The sequence below is a fragment of the Vombatus ursinus genome, unplaced genomic scaffold (assembly GCF_900497805.2).
Source record: "Vombatus ursinus unplaced genomic scaffold, bare-nosed wombat genome assembly UNPS02014809.1, whole genome shotgun sequence".
In the NCBI taxonomy this organism is placed as follows: Eukaryota; Metazoa; Chordata; class Mammalia; order Diprotodontia; family Vombatidae; genus Vombatus; species Vombatus ursinus.
In genome coordinates, this window is record NW_020954587.1 from 15552688 (window position 1) to 15571319 (window position 18632).

The 18632-nt window shown below is 38.9% G+C and overlaps 1 protein-coding gene across 1 annotated transcript; it reads right to left on the reverse strand.

Annotated features, from left to right (window-relative positions):
* Positions 1 to 2264: 2264 nt before the first annotated feature.
* LOC114052762 (small integral membrane protein 34A-like) lies at positions 2265 to 18093 on the reverse strand. Its single transcript, XM_027875466.1, has 2 exons — positions 18027 to 18093; positions 2265 to 2575 (listed from the first exon to the last, which is right to left on the reverse strand). The coding sequence occupies exons 1-2, from the start codon at positions 18091 to 18093 to the stop codon at positions 2265 to 2267; spliced, it is 378 nt and encodes a 125-aa protein (XP_027731267.1).
* Between the last annotated feature and the right edge of the window lie 539 nt (positions 18094 to 18632).

The window sequence follows — 18632 nt, forward strand, 5'->3', positions numbered from 1 at the left end:
TTTCCACCCCTCATGGGAAGCCCAGGTAGGGAAAGCTACTTGTCACACATTGACTCAAAAGAAAAGAGACAGAGAGGGTTGTTGTTTTTTTTGTTTTTTTTGTTTTTTTTGGCTAGGCAATGAGGTGAAGTGACTTGCCCAGGGTCTCACAGCTAGTAAGTGTTATGTGTCTAAGGCTAGATTTGTACTCAGGTACTCCTGAATCCAGGGCTGGTGCTCTATCCACTGCACCACCTAGCTGCCCACCAAAGAGGGCTTTTTAAAAGTACATTGAGAAGGTCACTTCTCCTGGCTCTCTGACACATCTTTGAAACAGTGTTCCCCCTACTTCAGCCAGCCATCATGGAGTGTAGGACAAAGCAACCCCACACGTACTTCCATTCCCCAATGTTTGTTTAATCATTGCAAATCAACAATCCCTTGGCTTGAGGTCACATTTTCCCAGAAATGACCAACATTCAGGTTCAGCACTCATTGGAGTGTGCTAAATAATACTTGTCTCTGACTTCTTGGTAATCTTTCAGTTTAGGGTTGTTTCCCTAAGCTGTTGTTTCCCTGCTTTGGTCCCAGGCTCACCTGGATTTGCTCCAGAACATCACTATTATCAAGTTCTGAAATAAATCAAAGCCATGAGTTGAGGAATAAAGCATCTTTAATTGAGATCACACGGTAGCAAACCTGCCACCCTAGGGTATGACCCAAGAGTGCAAAGCACATTGGATTTATCATTAACAAAATTAAATAATTATGTGTGTCATATATAAGAATTAGGTTCAGAATTTTCTAACTTTTTAGTTTGTATTTGAATATTCCAAGTATATCAACATGACAATTTGTTAACCCACATCACAAGGTGAATATAGGTGATAAATTGAAGTTCCTTCCCTTTCTGGAATTTGAATTTGAAGTGCTGAATAAAATAGATGAACAACAGAAATTAATGATGGTGGAGTCTATGCCAATTTAAAAGGCATCTTTTAGCCTTAGCCTACATAACTACATTGGCATATATCATATTTGTAACTAAAAGGGCAAATTCTACAAATCAGATTCTCATAGATTCTTTTTAGATTTTCCTTTCAGTTTGTTGTTGGTAGTGTCTGAATATATAGCTTAGATATGGATAGGAGTAGCAAAGAGTATGCAAAAATGTAAATTTTCTGGTCTAGAATTTTCTAATTTGATGTTCTTATCAGATCTACAAGATTTGAGCTAGCTTTTAATACCTGACCTAGTTATTGACAAAGCAAACTTGAATTGGATTAAGATCTATTCTGTAATAAATTTTAACAGAAAAGGGAATATCTGAAGGTGACCTGAACTGGAGAAGCAAATCTTCTAAGAAGCTGATCTGAGACACCACCTAAACAAGAGGATTGAATTAGGAGATGTCAGAAACCAGATAACTTTATGAGATGTCCAAGCCCTGAGATATGATGGACTGATGAAGTAGACAAATGGGAGTGAGTTACCCTTCTCTTTTTGCTTCTGATGAAATGGACCCTTACCTTTTTTTATTATGTTCCTCTGTTCTGTATTCTGTTCTGCTTGCTTGTTGAAAACTGCCTCCACCAAGTTTTTGTCAATGTGTTGATCAATCTCTCTCTCTCCTTTCCCCATATTATTGAGTGTCATAGCAGTTAGTGATTCAGTGAGAAGACTCTGCCTTCTCAGATTCAGAGGGGGGAATGACAGAAAATTGATAATATAATTGTTAATAACAGGAAATTGTTAATACTAAATGTTACTTGCCACTCCCTTAATGATCTTAGTAATGTCAGGATTTCAGGAATGTCCTTACATTCTATATATGCCCTTACATATACAAATATCCTTAAGATATATTTATTCTTGATTAGGTTGAGCTGAACCACACCTTAAATCCCCCCCCTCCCTGAGATTTTACCTTGTAAAGGAACCTAGCTTAAGCTGGATCTCAGCTTCTTCTTTCTTGCCCCCTTTCATTGGGATTCATGGCTTGAAGGGTAAAACAGCCAGAATGAAGTGGTTTTTCTTGCCTGGATTGCTAAGGGCCACTGGGGTCTCCTGACCAGGCTTTGCTACCTCATACTGCCTCCTCCCCCCTCTCCTCTTAAAGGAATAAGAAGCTTTTGCATGGGTCTTGGAGTTGGGAAATCCATTGTGCTTTGCATCCATGTGACATCTCCCAGGGTGGCAGGTTTACTACCCTGTTATCTCAATTAAACATGCTTTATCCCTCAACTCATAGCTGTGATTTATTTCAGGACTTCACAAATTCATACTTAATGAGCTATTTTTGGTGCTTTTATCTTGGAGCTTTCTTTTTTTAGCTTGATTGTGAGATCTGGATAATAAATATCTTCCAAGTGCTTTTCATTCTGGAGGATATTGCTGGCCAACAAAAAAAAGAATATAATGCCATATATACTAAAGATGGTGAGAATATACCACGTGGCACTTGTCCCATCAGGAAATTTCAAGGCTCGGGTGGAGTTGGTATGGTTCTTTCCGTCTATGAAATTCTTAGTCAAGTGCTGCAATACAGTGTTGGTTTGAGTCTTGTTTGAAAGTATTTGAGGGATCCACTCAAACACTAGGAAAGATAGAGACTGAAATGAGATTATTTCTTTGGCTATGGTTTAATGTCTTCTATATCAACAATCCCTTGTGTGTAATGTTGGGTGTATTTTCTTTAGGGGGATCAATAGCAGAAAAAGTGTGTGTGTGTGTGTGTGTGTGTGTGTGTATTTTTTTCCCTAGGCACAAACCGACTCATTGCCTACTTACGGATTCTCCTGTCTTTAGGCCTCTCTCCAGTGGCACCAATTTAGATTGCTGTCACACCCCATAGATTAATGGAGGAAAAACATAATTTTAGTTTCAACTTATTTCATTAGCAAGAGTCATTTCTCCTATTTTGATTCAGTGGGGATTTTCCCACAGAAATTTTCAGAGGAAAATTATTGTCCAGGTGGCAAATAACCTAGCAAGCACAAATGTTATCAGAACAATGTTTTCAAATGAGCCAGTAAGACTTGATTTTGAGCAATATTAGAAACAGTATAGTCAGTATACAGTATTGTAAAGAAGTATTCAAAGGTGGAAATATACACACTGGACAGATTATAGAATAATTGTTCAAAACCTATAGTGAAAATAGTAGATTCTCAATAAATGCTTGTTAATTTAACTTCTTGTTTATAAACAAAAACAAAAAACAAACAAAAAAAAACTTGATATTGGACTCAGGTAAACCAGAATTACTATATTGGGGATGATATGCAGTAAAGCTCTGCACTCTTATACTGACAGTAAAGCTAATCATGTACCTATTTAATGACACAAGATGTGGAATAAATAACTTTTCACACATGCAGTTGGCCAGTGAAAATCTTCCTCTCTCAAAACAGCAACAACAACCAACCCCTGAAATTACAGTGAGCTTCCCACAAGACTACTATAGTGAGTAAAAAGATTGGAAGTCTGAAGTAATGAAAAGAAGACAAAAAAAGTTAAATCATGTATTGCTTGCTGCATGTTTTTGTTTCCAAAAGTCTACAGTTATCTTAGAATATATGTGACATTTCTTTAATCTTTTCTGACTCGTAGAATAAGAGCAATTCTAGGAGACACATCAGCCCTCTCTGCATAAACAGAGATGCCTTATCCACTGAATTCTAATTTTAAAACCAGGTAATTCTTAACATGAGAAGTCATCTCTATGCTGATAGTAATATAGAATAATTATCTTTCTTTGCTTAAAAGACAAATATCAGTTCAAACATAAGTTCATAGGATTTACAGCTGGAAGGAACTTTAAAAATCTTTTTGGCCAGCATCCTTGAGATGCAGAGACTTATCCAGGGTCACACAAGTCATTAGAAGCAAAGATGGGATTCAAACCCAGGGCTTCTGATTTAGTCCTTCTATACCTTCCACTACACCATGTACTAAATTCTAAACTAATACTCTATAGTACATGAGAGGTAACTTACAACTTGCTCCTTATGTCATATACTATTTATAATACATACAGATGAGAATATTGTTGATAATAATAATGCATGTAATGAAAAAACCTAATCAATGTCCCTTTAAGATATAAGTAAGAATATTTATATTCCATGTCTGAATATTTTCCCTTAGCCAGCTTCTCTTTTGAAGTTGAGGATGAGCAATAATAGAAAGACAAGAAGATTAAATAGTGATTTGTTCTTTTCTCTCATGAATAATTGCATTTATACTACACAGTTTCCTAAGCAAGAAATTACATGATACTCCTAGAATCAGTTCATCAAGTGACTAGATGCATTTTGCATAATCAGAAGCCTCAAAGCTAAATACTGTTCACTCTACAAAAGGAAAACAACTTTCCCATTCTGGGTCTGAACTAAGTCAGAAACAAAAAATAATGTTAGAACCTACTTGTCTCAAGCCATTCCATGTCTCATCCTCAGGTTTCAGTGTTCTCAATATAGGGGTGCCAGACTTTATAATCAGGATGTTTCCTGAAATTCCTCATGCCAACACCTGTCTACAGGTGTGGCAAAGACAGGACAGGAAACTCCAAAGAGTCAAACATAATACCACTGGTGTGTTGACAAGGAAGGAAACCAGGACAGCACATCTAAACAAAGACTGAGGAGGGAGGGAAGAAGGAAGGAATTAAAGAGAGGAGGAAGGAAGGTGGGTACAGCACTGGCTTCTGAATCAAAGGACTGAGGTTTATATCACATGTCCCAGCAATGCTCAGGATTGCTAGGGAAAGATGTTTGCATGGAATATGGAGTATGGTAGGCAGAGAAAAGTTCATTTCGCAGAATACTCTAAAGACCAACTCTAAGATGGAGCCAGTTTCCCACTCTCTACTGCCTCATTTGCCTCGGACTACAAACATGCTTAGCTTTCCCTATTCTAGGACACATGACCTTGATCTGATATATTCTCACTCTCATTTGCTCTCTGTCTTCTAAAATGTCTAATTTCTAAAGTTGTCTCTATTCATTTCTTTACCACCCACCCATTTCTGAATTTCTTATAATCTGCAGTAGTTTGGCGCTATTGATCACCCTCTCCTCCTCTCAACTGAGAATTATAAAATCATTTAGTCCAATGTCCTAATCTATAAGTCGGGAAAATAAGTCCCAGAGAGTTCAAATTATTTAACCAAGGTCACTCAGCCAGAAAGTAGCAGAGCTGGGATGTCAACTCATGCCCTTTGGTGCCACTTACCTCCCCACTGCTTCTATGAGATCTATTTTTGTAATTCTCTTTTTTTCCCTTCCTCTTCTTCATTTTTTTTTTTTTTGGCAAAACTATTGGGGTTAAGTGACTTGCCCAGGGTCACACAGCCAGTAAATGTCTAGTGTCTGGTCTGAGACCAGATTTGAACTCTGGTCCTCCTGACTCCAGGGCAGGTACTCTATCCACTATGCCACCTAGCTGCCCCCTATGATTCTCCTCTTGCTTCAGTCTGCTTCTTCACTGTCTCTTCATCATCCACTTGTTAAGCAAAGGTGTTCCCTGAGGTCAGTCCTCTTCCTTTATCTGTCTCTATACATTGTCCCTCATTAATCCTATCTACTCCCATGGTTTCAGTTTAATTATCAGTTTATGCAGATGTCTATCTCACATGCAGATTTCCTTCCCAGAGTTCAACTTCCATATTTCCAGCTGCTACTAGAAATTTCTGCCTAGATTTTCCCATCAGTGCCTCAAACTCAGTTGGACCAGAACTGAACTCATCATCTTCTCTGATCTATCCCTCAAGTCATTTTAAGCTCCCTATGTATTTCCCATTTTAAGGACCACCCTGATTACAAACTTGAAAATTCCCAGCAGGTCTTCATTGTCAACCAAATTGATGATCAAAGTCTCCACAATCTGGCTCTGGTCAATCTTTCCAGTCATTTCTTCCCCTGAATGTGCTCTGTAGACCAGCCACATTGGACTTCACCCCGTCTCATCCTACTCTCTTCTGTATTCATGCTTTTGCTGAATCTCAATCAGTCCTTATTCCTGGAATGAACTGCTTTCTCATTGCCATATACTGAAGTCTTTCTATTTCTTCAAGGTCCAGCTTCTGACAACACAAATTTTAGAAGTAACCTGTTATAGTGAACATTGTGTGGGACATGGAATCTTCAAAACCTGGATATGCATACTGCTTCTGACACTTACTGTCCATGTGACCCTGAGCAACTCACTCTCTCAGCCTCAATTTCTTCATCTACAAAATGAGGATAATAATGGTAACTACCTCCCACAGGATTAGAGGCAGTTAGGTGGCACAGTGGATAGATTGCTGGGACTGGAGTCAGGAAGACCTGAGTTCAAATCCAGCCTCAGAAACTTACTAAGCTTTGTGACCCCGGGCAAGTCACTTAACTCTATTTGCCTCAGTTTCCTCATCTGTAAAATATGCAAACCACTCCAATATCTTTGCCAAGAAAACCCCAAATAGGGTCATGAAGAGTTGGGCACGACTGAAATGACTGAACAACAAAACCCGCAGGGTTGTTGTTAAGATCAAAGGAGATAACTTAGGTAAAGTGATCTACAAACATTAAAATACTATATAAATATTAGCTATTATTAGCTCTGTCACTTCAGTCAAGTCATTTAACATTTCTGGGCCTCAGTTTCCTTATCTATAAAATAAGGGGGTTGGACTCAATGAGGTCCCTTTCCAGATCTATGATCCTATAAACTTTACCATTAAACCTTCCATTATTCCTCTAGTTGAAAGTGATTTCTTACCTTCAAATTGCTTGTTATTTCACTTGGGTTCTACCTTTTTAAAAGCAAAAATTTTTATCCTTTGTCTTGAGTATGATTTTAAGCAACTTGGATGATTGATTTCAAGCTAAAAGTTAATTTGGAGGTCATCTAGCCAAGGTACTTTGTTTTCAACAGATGAAGAAAGTGAGGTTGAGAAGTTAGTTGGCTTACCCGATGGGGTCACACAAACAGTAAGTGTCAGGATGGGAATTGAAATCAGGTCCTCTGACCACAGATGCAGTTTTCTTTCAACTGTACGACACTGCCTTGAAGTCTACTGTAATTAATTTTTTTTCATAACACCTCGACTTTCTTTGTTCTTATCATGATCACCTTGTAATACAATTGACTTTCATCATCCTGGTCAACCTCCTCTGAACACTCTTTAGCTTATCCTTGTCATCCTTTTTTTTTTTTTTTCAGCAATTGGGGTTGTGATTTGTCACACGGCTAGTAAAATGACAAGTGTTTGGTCTGAGGCCGGATTTGAACTCAGGTCCTCCTGACTTCAGACCAGTGCTTTATCCACTGCACCACCTACCTGCCCCTATCCATGTCATTCTTAAATGGTGGCACCCAGACCAGAATAAGTCAGTCAGTACAACGGGACTATTACCTACCTCCCTGCTCCCAGATATAGTGACTCTCAGCTCAGCTAGATCACATTAGCTGAAGCCTTTGGAATAGCAACAGTTCTGGCTCAGTGTCAGATGGTTCAACTTCAGAAAGTAATGATTTTATCAGCAGAGAAGAAGTAGCATTACCTTCTGCTATGCTGCTGCAATTTAAGGACTATGGGACCTTTCCATCTGATTTGCAGCTGAAACCTTTTCTGTATGACTCCTCCATTAGAATGTGAGCTCCTTAAGAGCAGAGACTGTCCTATTCTTCTATTTGCATAGTACTTTGCACATAGTAAGCACTTAATAAATGCTTTATTCATTCATTCACTAATCAGGTCCCTCCAGTCATTTGCTAGTGCCAATTCAACTAAGGTCCTTCTATATCACATCTATGGATGTGGTAAAGCAAAGCTATTATCGAAGCAAGAAGGTCAGCTAGGTGGACTTGTCAGAACTGATTTCAAATGTGGCCTCTGGCACTTACTAACTATGTGACCCTGGGCAAGTTACTTAACTTACATATGCCTCAGCTTCCTCATCTGTAAAATGGTGATAATAATAGCACCTGTGTCTCATGGCTGTTGTGAGGCTAAAATGAGAAAATTTGTAATGTACTTTGCAAATCTTACAACTCTACATAAATGCTAGGTATTATTAATTTCTCTGTTGGAAACCTACCTACAGTTTGTAATATCCCCGAGAGCCCCAAACTAAGGGCTAGTTGTCCCTTATGTAAGCTTATACACTATAAACATACAACCCTACAACACTAGAGTTTAGCTTATTTTTTTATTTTCATTTCAAAAAAATGTTTTATAGATCCCTCTTGTTTTTTACAACAGTCACTTCATTACATACCCTTCAACAATGAACCTTCCCCTCCATTATATCAAAGAAAAATCATTAAGCAAAACAAAGTACAACTAATGTTGCATTTAACATTCTGAACCTGTAGTCCCTCACCTGTATTGAAAAGAAGGAAACACATATGATCATCTCTTCTCTGGGACCAAAATTGATTGATCATTGTAAGTAATTTTAATTCAGCTATCTTTTATCATTATTTTTATCCATACTGTTACTGTAATTGTTCATCTTTTACTTTGTTTCTGCTTTCTTCATTCTGTATCAGTTCATATAAATCTTTCAGTGTTTCTCTGAATTACCTGTATTAGTACTTTCTCATGGTGAGGTAGTATTCCATTGCATTCATATACCATAATTTATTTAGTTACTCCCTTGTCAGTGGTCACCCACTCTCCACCCCACCGCATCCCCAGATTTCTCCTGGCTGTATTTCTAATAGTGACTATTCAGTATTTGCTGCACTCCATTCTCTTTTATTACCCTCCCATTTTTCTTGATAATTGCCTCTCACTTAGCCCTTTGCAGTAACAAAGCTTCATTCTGGTAGCCTTACACAGAAACCTCTATTCTCATTCCAAGAGAAGCATCTATAATTGACTATTATATCACTCTTCACCCGGTGCTTCCTTTGAGTGCAATCACATTTCCTGCTTGTGGACTGCAGTTGACAGCATCAAGGCCTAATACAAATAATTCCTTAGATAGAGTAGAGCATATGGAAACACATATAGTGGAAAACAGTTGATGATTCAGATTGTATCACTAACTACCATTCTTTTGATTCCTGCACTGACTACTAATTTTCTAAGTCATATCAGCTGTGGCTGTTTTTCCAACTTTTTTTTTAAGCTAGGCAGTGGGGTTAAGTGACTTGCCCAAGGTCACACAGCTAGTAAGAGTTATGTGTCTGAGGCCGGATTTGAACTCAGGTCCTCCTGATTCCAGGGCTGGTGCTCTATCCACTGCCCCACCTAGCGGCCCCTGTTTTTCAAATTTCTGAAAAATACTCTGTGTGCACATGGACCAGGTCCAATTCTGGTGACCTGATGCAAGAGTCAGTTTCTTTATCTCAATGTCTATCTCAGCTCAATATCTGGCACATAGTAGGCCTTATATAAATGCTTATTCCCTTCCCCTTTTTTTGGCTAATTGCCCTTACCTAAAGTACTCCAGGAAAATCTCTAAGTCAGGGGTTCTTAGCCTGGGATCTGTGAACTTGTTCTTTAAAAAAAATCATTATATTTCAATATGATTTCTTTCTTTCATATTTCTATGTATTTTATGCATTTAGAAACATTATTCTTAGAAGGTAGGCTTTACCAGACTATTAAAGCAGCCTATGACACACCCAAAAAGTTTACGAATTCCTATTCTAAACATAGTCATTTTACATCTTATGTCTAGGTTTTTCCAAATATGGATGATAGGAGTCCCCAGTTCTTGAACAAATACCTAAGATACTAAGTGCATCTTAGGTATAGGACAGTTTTATTTCACCCCATAGAAATGCAAACAGCACAGAGGATTCACTTATCTCATAAACAGATAGGGAAAAACACATAAAGTAGTCAAGTATCTTATTACTCTCCTCTGCTGCCTCCAGGCCCTCCACATCACCCAAAGCAAGGGACTTGAATAAAGGGTTACTACTCGGGAAGCACTCTGACATTCCAGTGAAATCTCTTACACACACACATGCGTGCACACACACACACACACAGAGTCCCTTTCAAACTCATAGTTCCACCCTTGAGGTTTAGACAACCCCCAGAGGGTAAATATTACTTTGGGAGATGCTAAATAATCAAATCCTCTTCCATTAGGCCTACACTGTAACATAACTAATCAATTTTGTTCTGAAAGTAGAATTCTGCATTCAGGAACCATGTGGACCTTTCTCTTCATTATCCAAGGAATATAACATATCAGAAAATCTTTTTCTAGACGGTCTAGTGGTCAAACTCTTGAACTCATAAACTCTCAAGTTTAGAGTTACCCATAAGGCAATTTCCAAGGCTGCCCAGGAAATTTCATTTCTCTAGGTTAGAAGACTAGATTCTAAGATAATGCTGCTCAGAGAATTCAAAATTCTTATTCCTCTATACAGGAGTTGGGGTTTATCCACCAGGACAGATTTTTAATCAGTGGAACTAGTTTCAAATCCCCCAACTTAATATGTGTTCAACTTTGGGCAAGTCATTTAACCTCTCTGAATGTCAATTTCCTTATGAAGGTCAAGAAATATTAATAAACCTGTGATCTTATGATTAATTGACCTCTAAGTTCCCTTCTAACTTTCAACCACCCTCTCAGGCCTTGTGCTAGCAATTCTTCCTCCATTTGCTTTGGCCGGGTCACCTTCAATTGTTGTGTTTGTGTTGGGGGAATGCCAGAGAGGAAGGTTGGAGAGAGGAGGAAGTAAGATATCCCCACTACTCTACCTTGATGAGCTCTGAAAGAAGACACAAGGGAAAAAGGCAAAGAGGAAGTCCTAAGCTGACTGTCAAAGACAATGGAGACAGCCAGCTAATTCTCAGCCAGCTTTTCATCAGCAGGCAGCTGCAGTCTCTGAAACCCAATCAGTCACTCGTGGATTTGCTTATATGCCACGAGGAAGTGCCCTTCAGTTATTGCAGAAAATGATTCACACCTTGCTATTTCACTGGGTTGATTGGGAAATTGCTCAAATCACCATTCTCCCTCTTTACACTCTTCTGAGAGTCTAAAACACACTCCCTCCTCCCCAATCCTAGGGTTAAGATAAATATTGCCTCCTCCACTGAAAGTCAAACATTTAGAGAAAGATATCAAAATTATCTTCTTGTATAATGACTACAGAAGCCCCACAACAGATTAGCTGGATTTCTAGTTTGGTTGTCTTCACCCTTTAAATTAACACTGCTCCCAGTATTTTAGAAACAAAAAATAGCTTTCTTCTACTCATCCTTATTAATCTGGGAAAAAGAGGAGACCTGTGGTTTCACTAGTATGCTATCATTTTCAGTTATGCCTGTCTCTTTGTGACTGTATTTGGCATTCTTAGCAAAGATACTGGAGTGGCTTGCCATTTCTTTCTCCAGCTCATTCTACAGATGAGGAAACTGAGACAAACAGGGTTAAGTGACCTGGCCAGGGTCACATATCTATGAAGTATTTGAGGCCATTTTAACTCACAAAGATGAATCTTCCTGACTCTAGCATTCCATCACTTCACCACCTAGTTGCCCACTGGTATAGGGAATTCCTATATAAGGCAACCCCTTCTACCTATGCAAGCCAGCAACTTCTCTGCAACTTAGACTTTTAGAGAATGGCTTGGGACAGTGTGAGGTTGAATGTCTTGTCAAATAGACAATATTTATCAGAGGTCATAAGCATCTACACCTTCCTGGCTCTGAGGTCAGTTCTGTCTCCACTATGACAAAATGTCTCTCAATCTCCCAAAGTAATAGTAGCAAAATTACTTTGTTATTTTTCTTTGGCCATATTATTTTTCCTAAAGCAAGCAGCAGCTAAAAACTCTGGGACATATCAATTTATTAGTGTCAGAAGGGACCTTAAAGATCATCTGGTATTAACTCCCGCTTTTTATAGATGAGGAAACTGAAATCCAAAGAGATGAAATTAATTGCCCTGAATCATACAACAAGTTGATAGAAGAAGCAGGTCTCAAAGTTAGGTATGCTGACCCCTTGGATTTCTTTCCACAGAAAACTTTTCTTTCATGTTATCACAGCCTGGGTGACTCAATGAGCTTGAAGCATTTGGACTTATGAGAGTAAGAGTGACTCTTTCTGCTGGGTTGTTTGGGTTTTTTTAGTTATTGCTTTTGCTTTTTTTGCAGGAGTTGGTGGTTATGGTATTCAGGGAGGACTAGCATCTCTGGTGTGAGGGCTTGCTAAGCCCTTTTCAGGGCTGCTCATCCAACTGGTCACCCAACTCTCACCTGTGGTTCAAAGAAGCTGTAGCATGTGCAGCAGCCTCAACCCCAGTAAACTATCTCATCAGAGGGGCTAAATCAGGTTGAGGGTAACTGACATTCCTCAGACCCATCAGTGCACAAGCACGTGAAGACTTCTGCCAGCAGAATGGGTGGATGAGAACAATTTGTTTCAAAGCCATGAAGGTAACTGAAGCAGTCACTATGGAGTGCTTAGAGCAGGGTCAGACATCAAAGAGGTCAAGGTCATCCACTGCATGCTGGGCCACTGACATTTGTCTTGACTTTGGTCCTGCGACTGGACTTTGGTGACTCTGGATGACAGAGTGAGGCTGAAGACTGGGCAACTCTGCCTCATTTGAAGCCAATTATCGGGCAAGTCAAGACATCACCTATGATGTCATTGATCCTCTTCAAAAACAAGGACAAACAATAACATGGTGGTGGGGTGGTGTTAATGAATCATTGCTCATCATTTCTAAGAAAAAGTTATCATGGCTAAAAATCATTTCTATTTCTAGTTTACTAATGGTTAAGGTGTTTGATTTGCTTAATCCCTAATATCTACCTTTAGAATCTGGAGAATTCCCCACAAAAACCCTTTATTCACAATGTTTATTACAAAATATTTCTAGGGGTTGAGCCATTAAGTTATAAGGGTTTGGGGCTCTTGGAGCTAATGGCCACATTAAACAAATTGACATTCTAACTCCAGGGATTGAAGTGATAAAAATATGGATTTCTTTTGATTGGTTACTTATTTTCCCTGGCACAGATTTTGGCAGAAGTTTTCAGCTAAATTTTACCTTTGGTTTCTAGATCTGTCCTCTTCCAGGGCAAATATTTATTCACTGAGTAATGTGATAACATTAAAATTGGTAAAGTTTTTGTTTGATTACATAAAAATGAAAGAAGTTGCCCAAGGTAATTTGTATAATCCAGTCCAGCTGTCAAGGAAGAAAACCCAAAGTGAAAAGACAAATGATGAAAGCATTTTGACAATCTGACTACAAAAAGATTCAAGAGAAGAGTTGACACAGCAGATATACTGTCCAGGTAGAAAAGACAAAAGATGATGGACTCACCTTGTATTAACTTGGATTGAGAGATTTGTTCCAGTGATCCTGATGTGGATAAGAAGAATATTAAGGAGGGGCAGTTAGGTGTCTCAGTAGACAGAGCACCGGCCCTGAAGTCAGGAGGACCTGAGTTCAAATCTGACCTCAAATCAAACACTTGACACTTACTAGCTGTGTGTCCTGGGCAAGTCACTTAACCCCAATTATCCTAAAAAAAAAAAAAAGAATATTAAGGGTTGTTTTTCTAGTACTTTGTGAGGCCCTTCCTGAGGGGAGGCTCATTCTGTAACTTGAGAGCATCCTAAAGTCCGTTTCCCCTTATCTTGAAATATCATAAAACTTCTTAACTTGTACCAAAGGAATTGCTTTTGTCTCCCTTATTCTGTGTCCCCTCTGTCCTTAATCTTTAACCTATGTCCTCCCTATCCTGTCCTTAATCTTTAACCACCATAAAACCCTAAAACTACATTATCATCCTGAACATCTATGGACTGTATAGCTTTCTGTCTATATAGGCCTAGTATCCCCCAAATATTAGTACCTTTTACTCAACCACATTGCTAAAGTAAAAGTCCATGTGCTTTCACATTAATAAAGCTCCCCGATGGCTAAAAGAGAAGTCTAAGTGAATTCTTTCACACCCAAACCACTCTCCCGACTCTGACCTCAACAATCCAAAAAAGAGACATTCCCACAGTCACCTAAATAGCATGTGTGCAGTGTGCAGGGCCATGGGACTCAAGTTCAAAGCTATAGAACATGAAACTAGGCCTGAGTCATTCAATGCCATAGATGTGGGAAAGAGCTATAAACTGCTTTGAGCCTATGTTACAGTGAAATCAATACATGGACCAGATGCTAGCAAGGATCTAGAAGAAGAGTTCACCAGCATTGATAATTGTTATTGTATGACTGTCAGAGCAGAGCAGACGAGGCTGGAAAATGAACAGTGTGTTACAGAGCAACAACTGACAGATATGGAGGCAACAGTGAGGCAGAGCACTATTAGAGAGGAGAAGAGAAAGCTGCAGCAAAAAGAGCAACTGAAGCTGGCACGGAAGAATACAAATTGGCCTTCCTTTTTTCTGGGAATTCTGTAAGTACTGTGACGTATAAAAAGTTCCAGAGACATAATTTTTGGGTAATTAATCATTTTATTATCTATCACTAGCAGATAATTATTAATGAAATTATTATTAATGGGATAATTCATAATTAATGGGATTGGTGATTTGGCTGTCTCTCCTGAACCAAAGATCCCTCATGGAACCCACGAACATGGCTGTTCCTAAGGGTGGCAATCAACTCTGATTGGTTAACAATTAATGAGAAGAATGAATATTATAATGAGAGGTAGACCTATTCTAATGAGGGGCTGGGGAGGATGTGACTTTGATCACTGTTGCTCCCAGATAACCCTGGCCTCAGCAATCTAACCTTCACTTCTTAAACTGTGAGTCTCAACCCCATATGAGTTCTTTAAAATTTTGGCAACACTAAAAGGTTTCTGAATGTGCAACAATCAAAAATTAATTCACAATCAAACACCAGGTATTTCTGGCAGTGCTTGCCCACGTTGCATTGTGCAATTTCACCATAGCCTTGGTTCTGAACACAAAGCATGCACACTTTGCACTTCTGACAAAGTATCTCTCCCCCAAGTAACTCCCAAGCCCGAGTAGAACACAATGGGTTACTCCACTTGACTGAACAAGAGTGAGGAGAAAATTATCCAATCTCATTATCAGCAATGTCTTTCAGATGCTGGCTTGACCTAGTGAAGAATGAGGCTATAGGAAGCGAAAAAAATCGTGGATCTCCCCAATAATGTGTTATTTAATAATCATTTCTCTCAGCACTTTACAGGTCTTGGGGCAACAGAGAAGGTGACCCTCCTTATGGATCACCATGAGAGTTTCTCATGACTCTATGCAGACTCAGATGTAAGTCCTTTGCTATGTAAATAAAATTGATCTGTGCTTTGAAGCTATGTGACCCCGAGAGCTTATAAGGGGAACTGAGGGTTTCTCTTAAGGAATACCAGATACTAGAGTTTCCATGTTCCATGTTTTGGGTGGCAAAAAGAAACCAAACAATTGAAAGGCACTCAATGTGTGTATTGGAAATTCATCTTAGCAAGGAGCATCTAATATAAGGGTTATATAAAATTTCAGGGACAATTTAAAACCAAAACAGAAATAGGCAAAAGATTCTAGGGAGAAGGAATGTATTTGTGGGATTTTCATCATTTTGAGTTTGGGTAATTTCTAATGGCATCACAATGAAAGTCAACACAGCATAATAGATAGAGTGCTGGAGTTGGAGGAGCTGTATTTGGAACTGGGAGAACTATACAGTTGAGTTAAGACAAGTCTCTTCCTCCCCACACTTTAGAGTGGGGTAGAGGCAAGAGGTATAATGAAGCCCCAAGGAAAGAAACACATTGAAAAGGAGAGGAAAGAGATAGAAGAGAATATAAGAAGATAGTGATCAGAAAAGCAAATAAAGAGAAAAGTAGAGATGATGCAGTTTGGGATGCTCAGAATCACAATAACATGGTTTGGGATTGCTGGGAACCTGGAAATGTCAGGGTACAGGGTGAGTCTGCCTGGAAAGAATTTAAGCACTCAAGCCTTCTTTCAGTCAAGGTGGCAAGGTTTATTGTAATGCCAATAGGAGTGGGCAGAGTTCCTAGTGAATCTGTACTTAATGGGAATGAGATTGATACAAACAAATATATATACAAAAAAGGGACAGTGAAAAGAACTGGATGGGGCTGGGCCAGGTGCAATAGTGAAAGGAGTATTAAGTAGTCTGGGGTGGGCTAAGAGTGACAGTGACAGTGACAGGACTGTCAAGTAAACTAATTAAGTGATCTACGTGGACTGGGGTGGGCCAGATACCTTGGGCTACTGAAATGTATGGGAAAATTCAGGGACTGGGTTGCTTTCAAAGACATGGTCTTTTCTTTTTATGGGCCCAGGTCCCATCACCCCATCAGAGAGATAGTAAAAAGTTTTAGTAAACTCAATTGAAATCACAATTTTACAGCTCTTTTCTATGTCCCCCTCCCCACTTTAATACACTCATACATCATTTCATTTCATCCTCACAATAAAGTGCATTATCTCCATTTCACAGATAAGGAAATTGAGGCTCAGATAAGTTTAGTGACTTGCTTAAAGTGACTAATGACTGCTAATAGGTCACAGAAATGAGACTGGAACTGAGGTCTTTTCACTGAAATGGCAAAGGTAAATCAGGAACTTAAAATCTAAAGCCTATTTTCTATCAAAGGGGTCATCCAACCAACCCCGATTACTCTTTGGGAAGATGATGAGATCTTTGGAGGGTAAAGACCTTCTAAAAAAATCTAATAAAAATAAAACCTAAAAAACAAAAACACTTTTGCATTGTATATTATGTTATGCTGTATCCTAACTGCTTAGAGTAGGCTATCCAATTTAATTTAATAAGCATTAATTAAGCATCTGCTACATATCAGGCACTGTGCTAAAAGCTAGAGTTACAAATAAGGATTAGAAAGACAACCTTACTTTCAACAGGCTTACAATCGAATGGGGATGGATAAATACACAAAAGGAAGTTAACAAGGGGGAGGGAGTTATGGGGTATTAGCACAGGGGTATGATGTTTGTGGAGTCAAAACCAAGCAAAGCCACTGAGAGAGAACAAAATTATATGGAGAGTTGAGCCCCCTATAAAGAAAATTTTGGGGAGAAATTTATGGCATCACCCTCCAGAGGGGAGAGGCAACTGAGGGAGAAGAGAAGGTGTTAAATATCAAATATGAATTCATCTGTATGCTGATGAGATTTCCGGGGATCATTTTATCTTGGTGGAGGCTTGACTTTCAGTGGAATCAAAACGAAGCAGAGATGCTGATTATGTGATGGTGTTGACTGTGGAGGGTTCAGATTCAGGGAACTATGGAAACAATGAGGCAAAGAAAACCACAATTGCAATAACTAGGATAACTTAATTAATTTAATTGTTAATGCAAAGAAAAGGAGATTTCAGGGGAGTTTACACTTTCAACAGTACAGGTAGCCCCAATATAACGGCTGTGGAAAGGGTGGCTGTATTAGTAGCTTCTGATTTCATGAATTTGATCTGAGTGGAAATCTTGGTGAACTAGGTAAAGTAAGGCAGGCCCCTTTTATAAGAATAAGAGTTCTTGATCTAGGAACCTAGCAATAGTTGGGTACTTGAGTGTTATATAACATGTAAGGAAATAAGGGAATTCCATTTGCTAGGTTCAGCAGCAGCAATTGCATGTCTGAAACAGAGTGAAATCTTTTCTATAACCTGTCTTTCTATACAAAAATCTTCTCTAAGTTTCTTCAACAAATAGTTCCCAAAAAATCTCACTAATTAAATTATATTAATTGCAAATAAGTCAATTTGATTTGTAAACACTTATAGAATGTTTTTAAAAGTCACTTTTGGGGCAACTAGATGGCACAGTAGATAGAGCTCTGGCCTTGGGGTCAAGAGGACCTGAGTTCAAATTTGTTCTTAGACACATAACACTTACTAGCTGTTTGACCTTGGGCAAGTCACTTAACCCATTGACTAGCCCCGCCTCCCAAAAAATGTCACTTTTATTAGTTTCAGATACCTGTAATAATACCAAGTAAGCTAACACTGATGGATTAGATAAGGATTTATAATCAATATAACAATTTTTCCCCTAGAAATTCAATATAATAAAATCCTACTTGCCCAGATCACCTAAGAAGGAGGCACCCACATGGGAGATGTCAGGGTTCTGGTTCTGGGAGACAGGAGGCTGGTGCATGCTTATGGACTTTCTGTGTTGGTTTACCATGTGGTTGAGAGTCACCGCTTTCCAATGGCTACATAGCTGGATCTGCCTGCAACTTTAAAACTACATGCCTGGGACAAGCTCTCTGTCTTTTCCAGCCAAGTTCAAAAGTAGAGGACTTGGTCACTCACAGAGGTGACCTCAGGATTTCAGGTTAGATGTTGAAACCAACCCATTAAGGAAGGTTTGAGAAGCAAGGGTCCCAGGAAGCTAGCCCCGGGGGACTTTGATCTTGGAACTATTTAAAACTAATGCCATATAGGAACTGAGTAAGTTATATACCTATTCTTCTCTCTCCAGAGACTGAGATGAATGCCCCAATAGTGTTGGGGTAAAATGTTTATTTTTGCTGTACTAGTGATATAGTACATTATATTCCTTTGTAAACGCTAATCTAACTGTTAAGAAGTTAAATGGAAATGGGGTGCTCAGACCACTAAAATTAGCAGGGAATACAATCAGTGGGGGATCAAGTCAGAGGCAGAGAACTGAGAACCTCAGAGTACTGGAGA

Excerpts from the sequence above, each read along its gene's own strand:
- LOC114052762 (XM_027875466.1), bottom strand. The coding sequence starts at position 18,093 with ATGCACCAGCCTCCTGTCTCCCAGAACCAGAACCCTGACATCTCCCAT. Across the intron at positions 2,576-18,026 it reads TGTGGGTGCCTCCTTCTTAG|TGTTTGAGTGGATCCCTCAA; the intron begins GTGATCTGGGCA and ends TATCTTTCCTAG.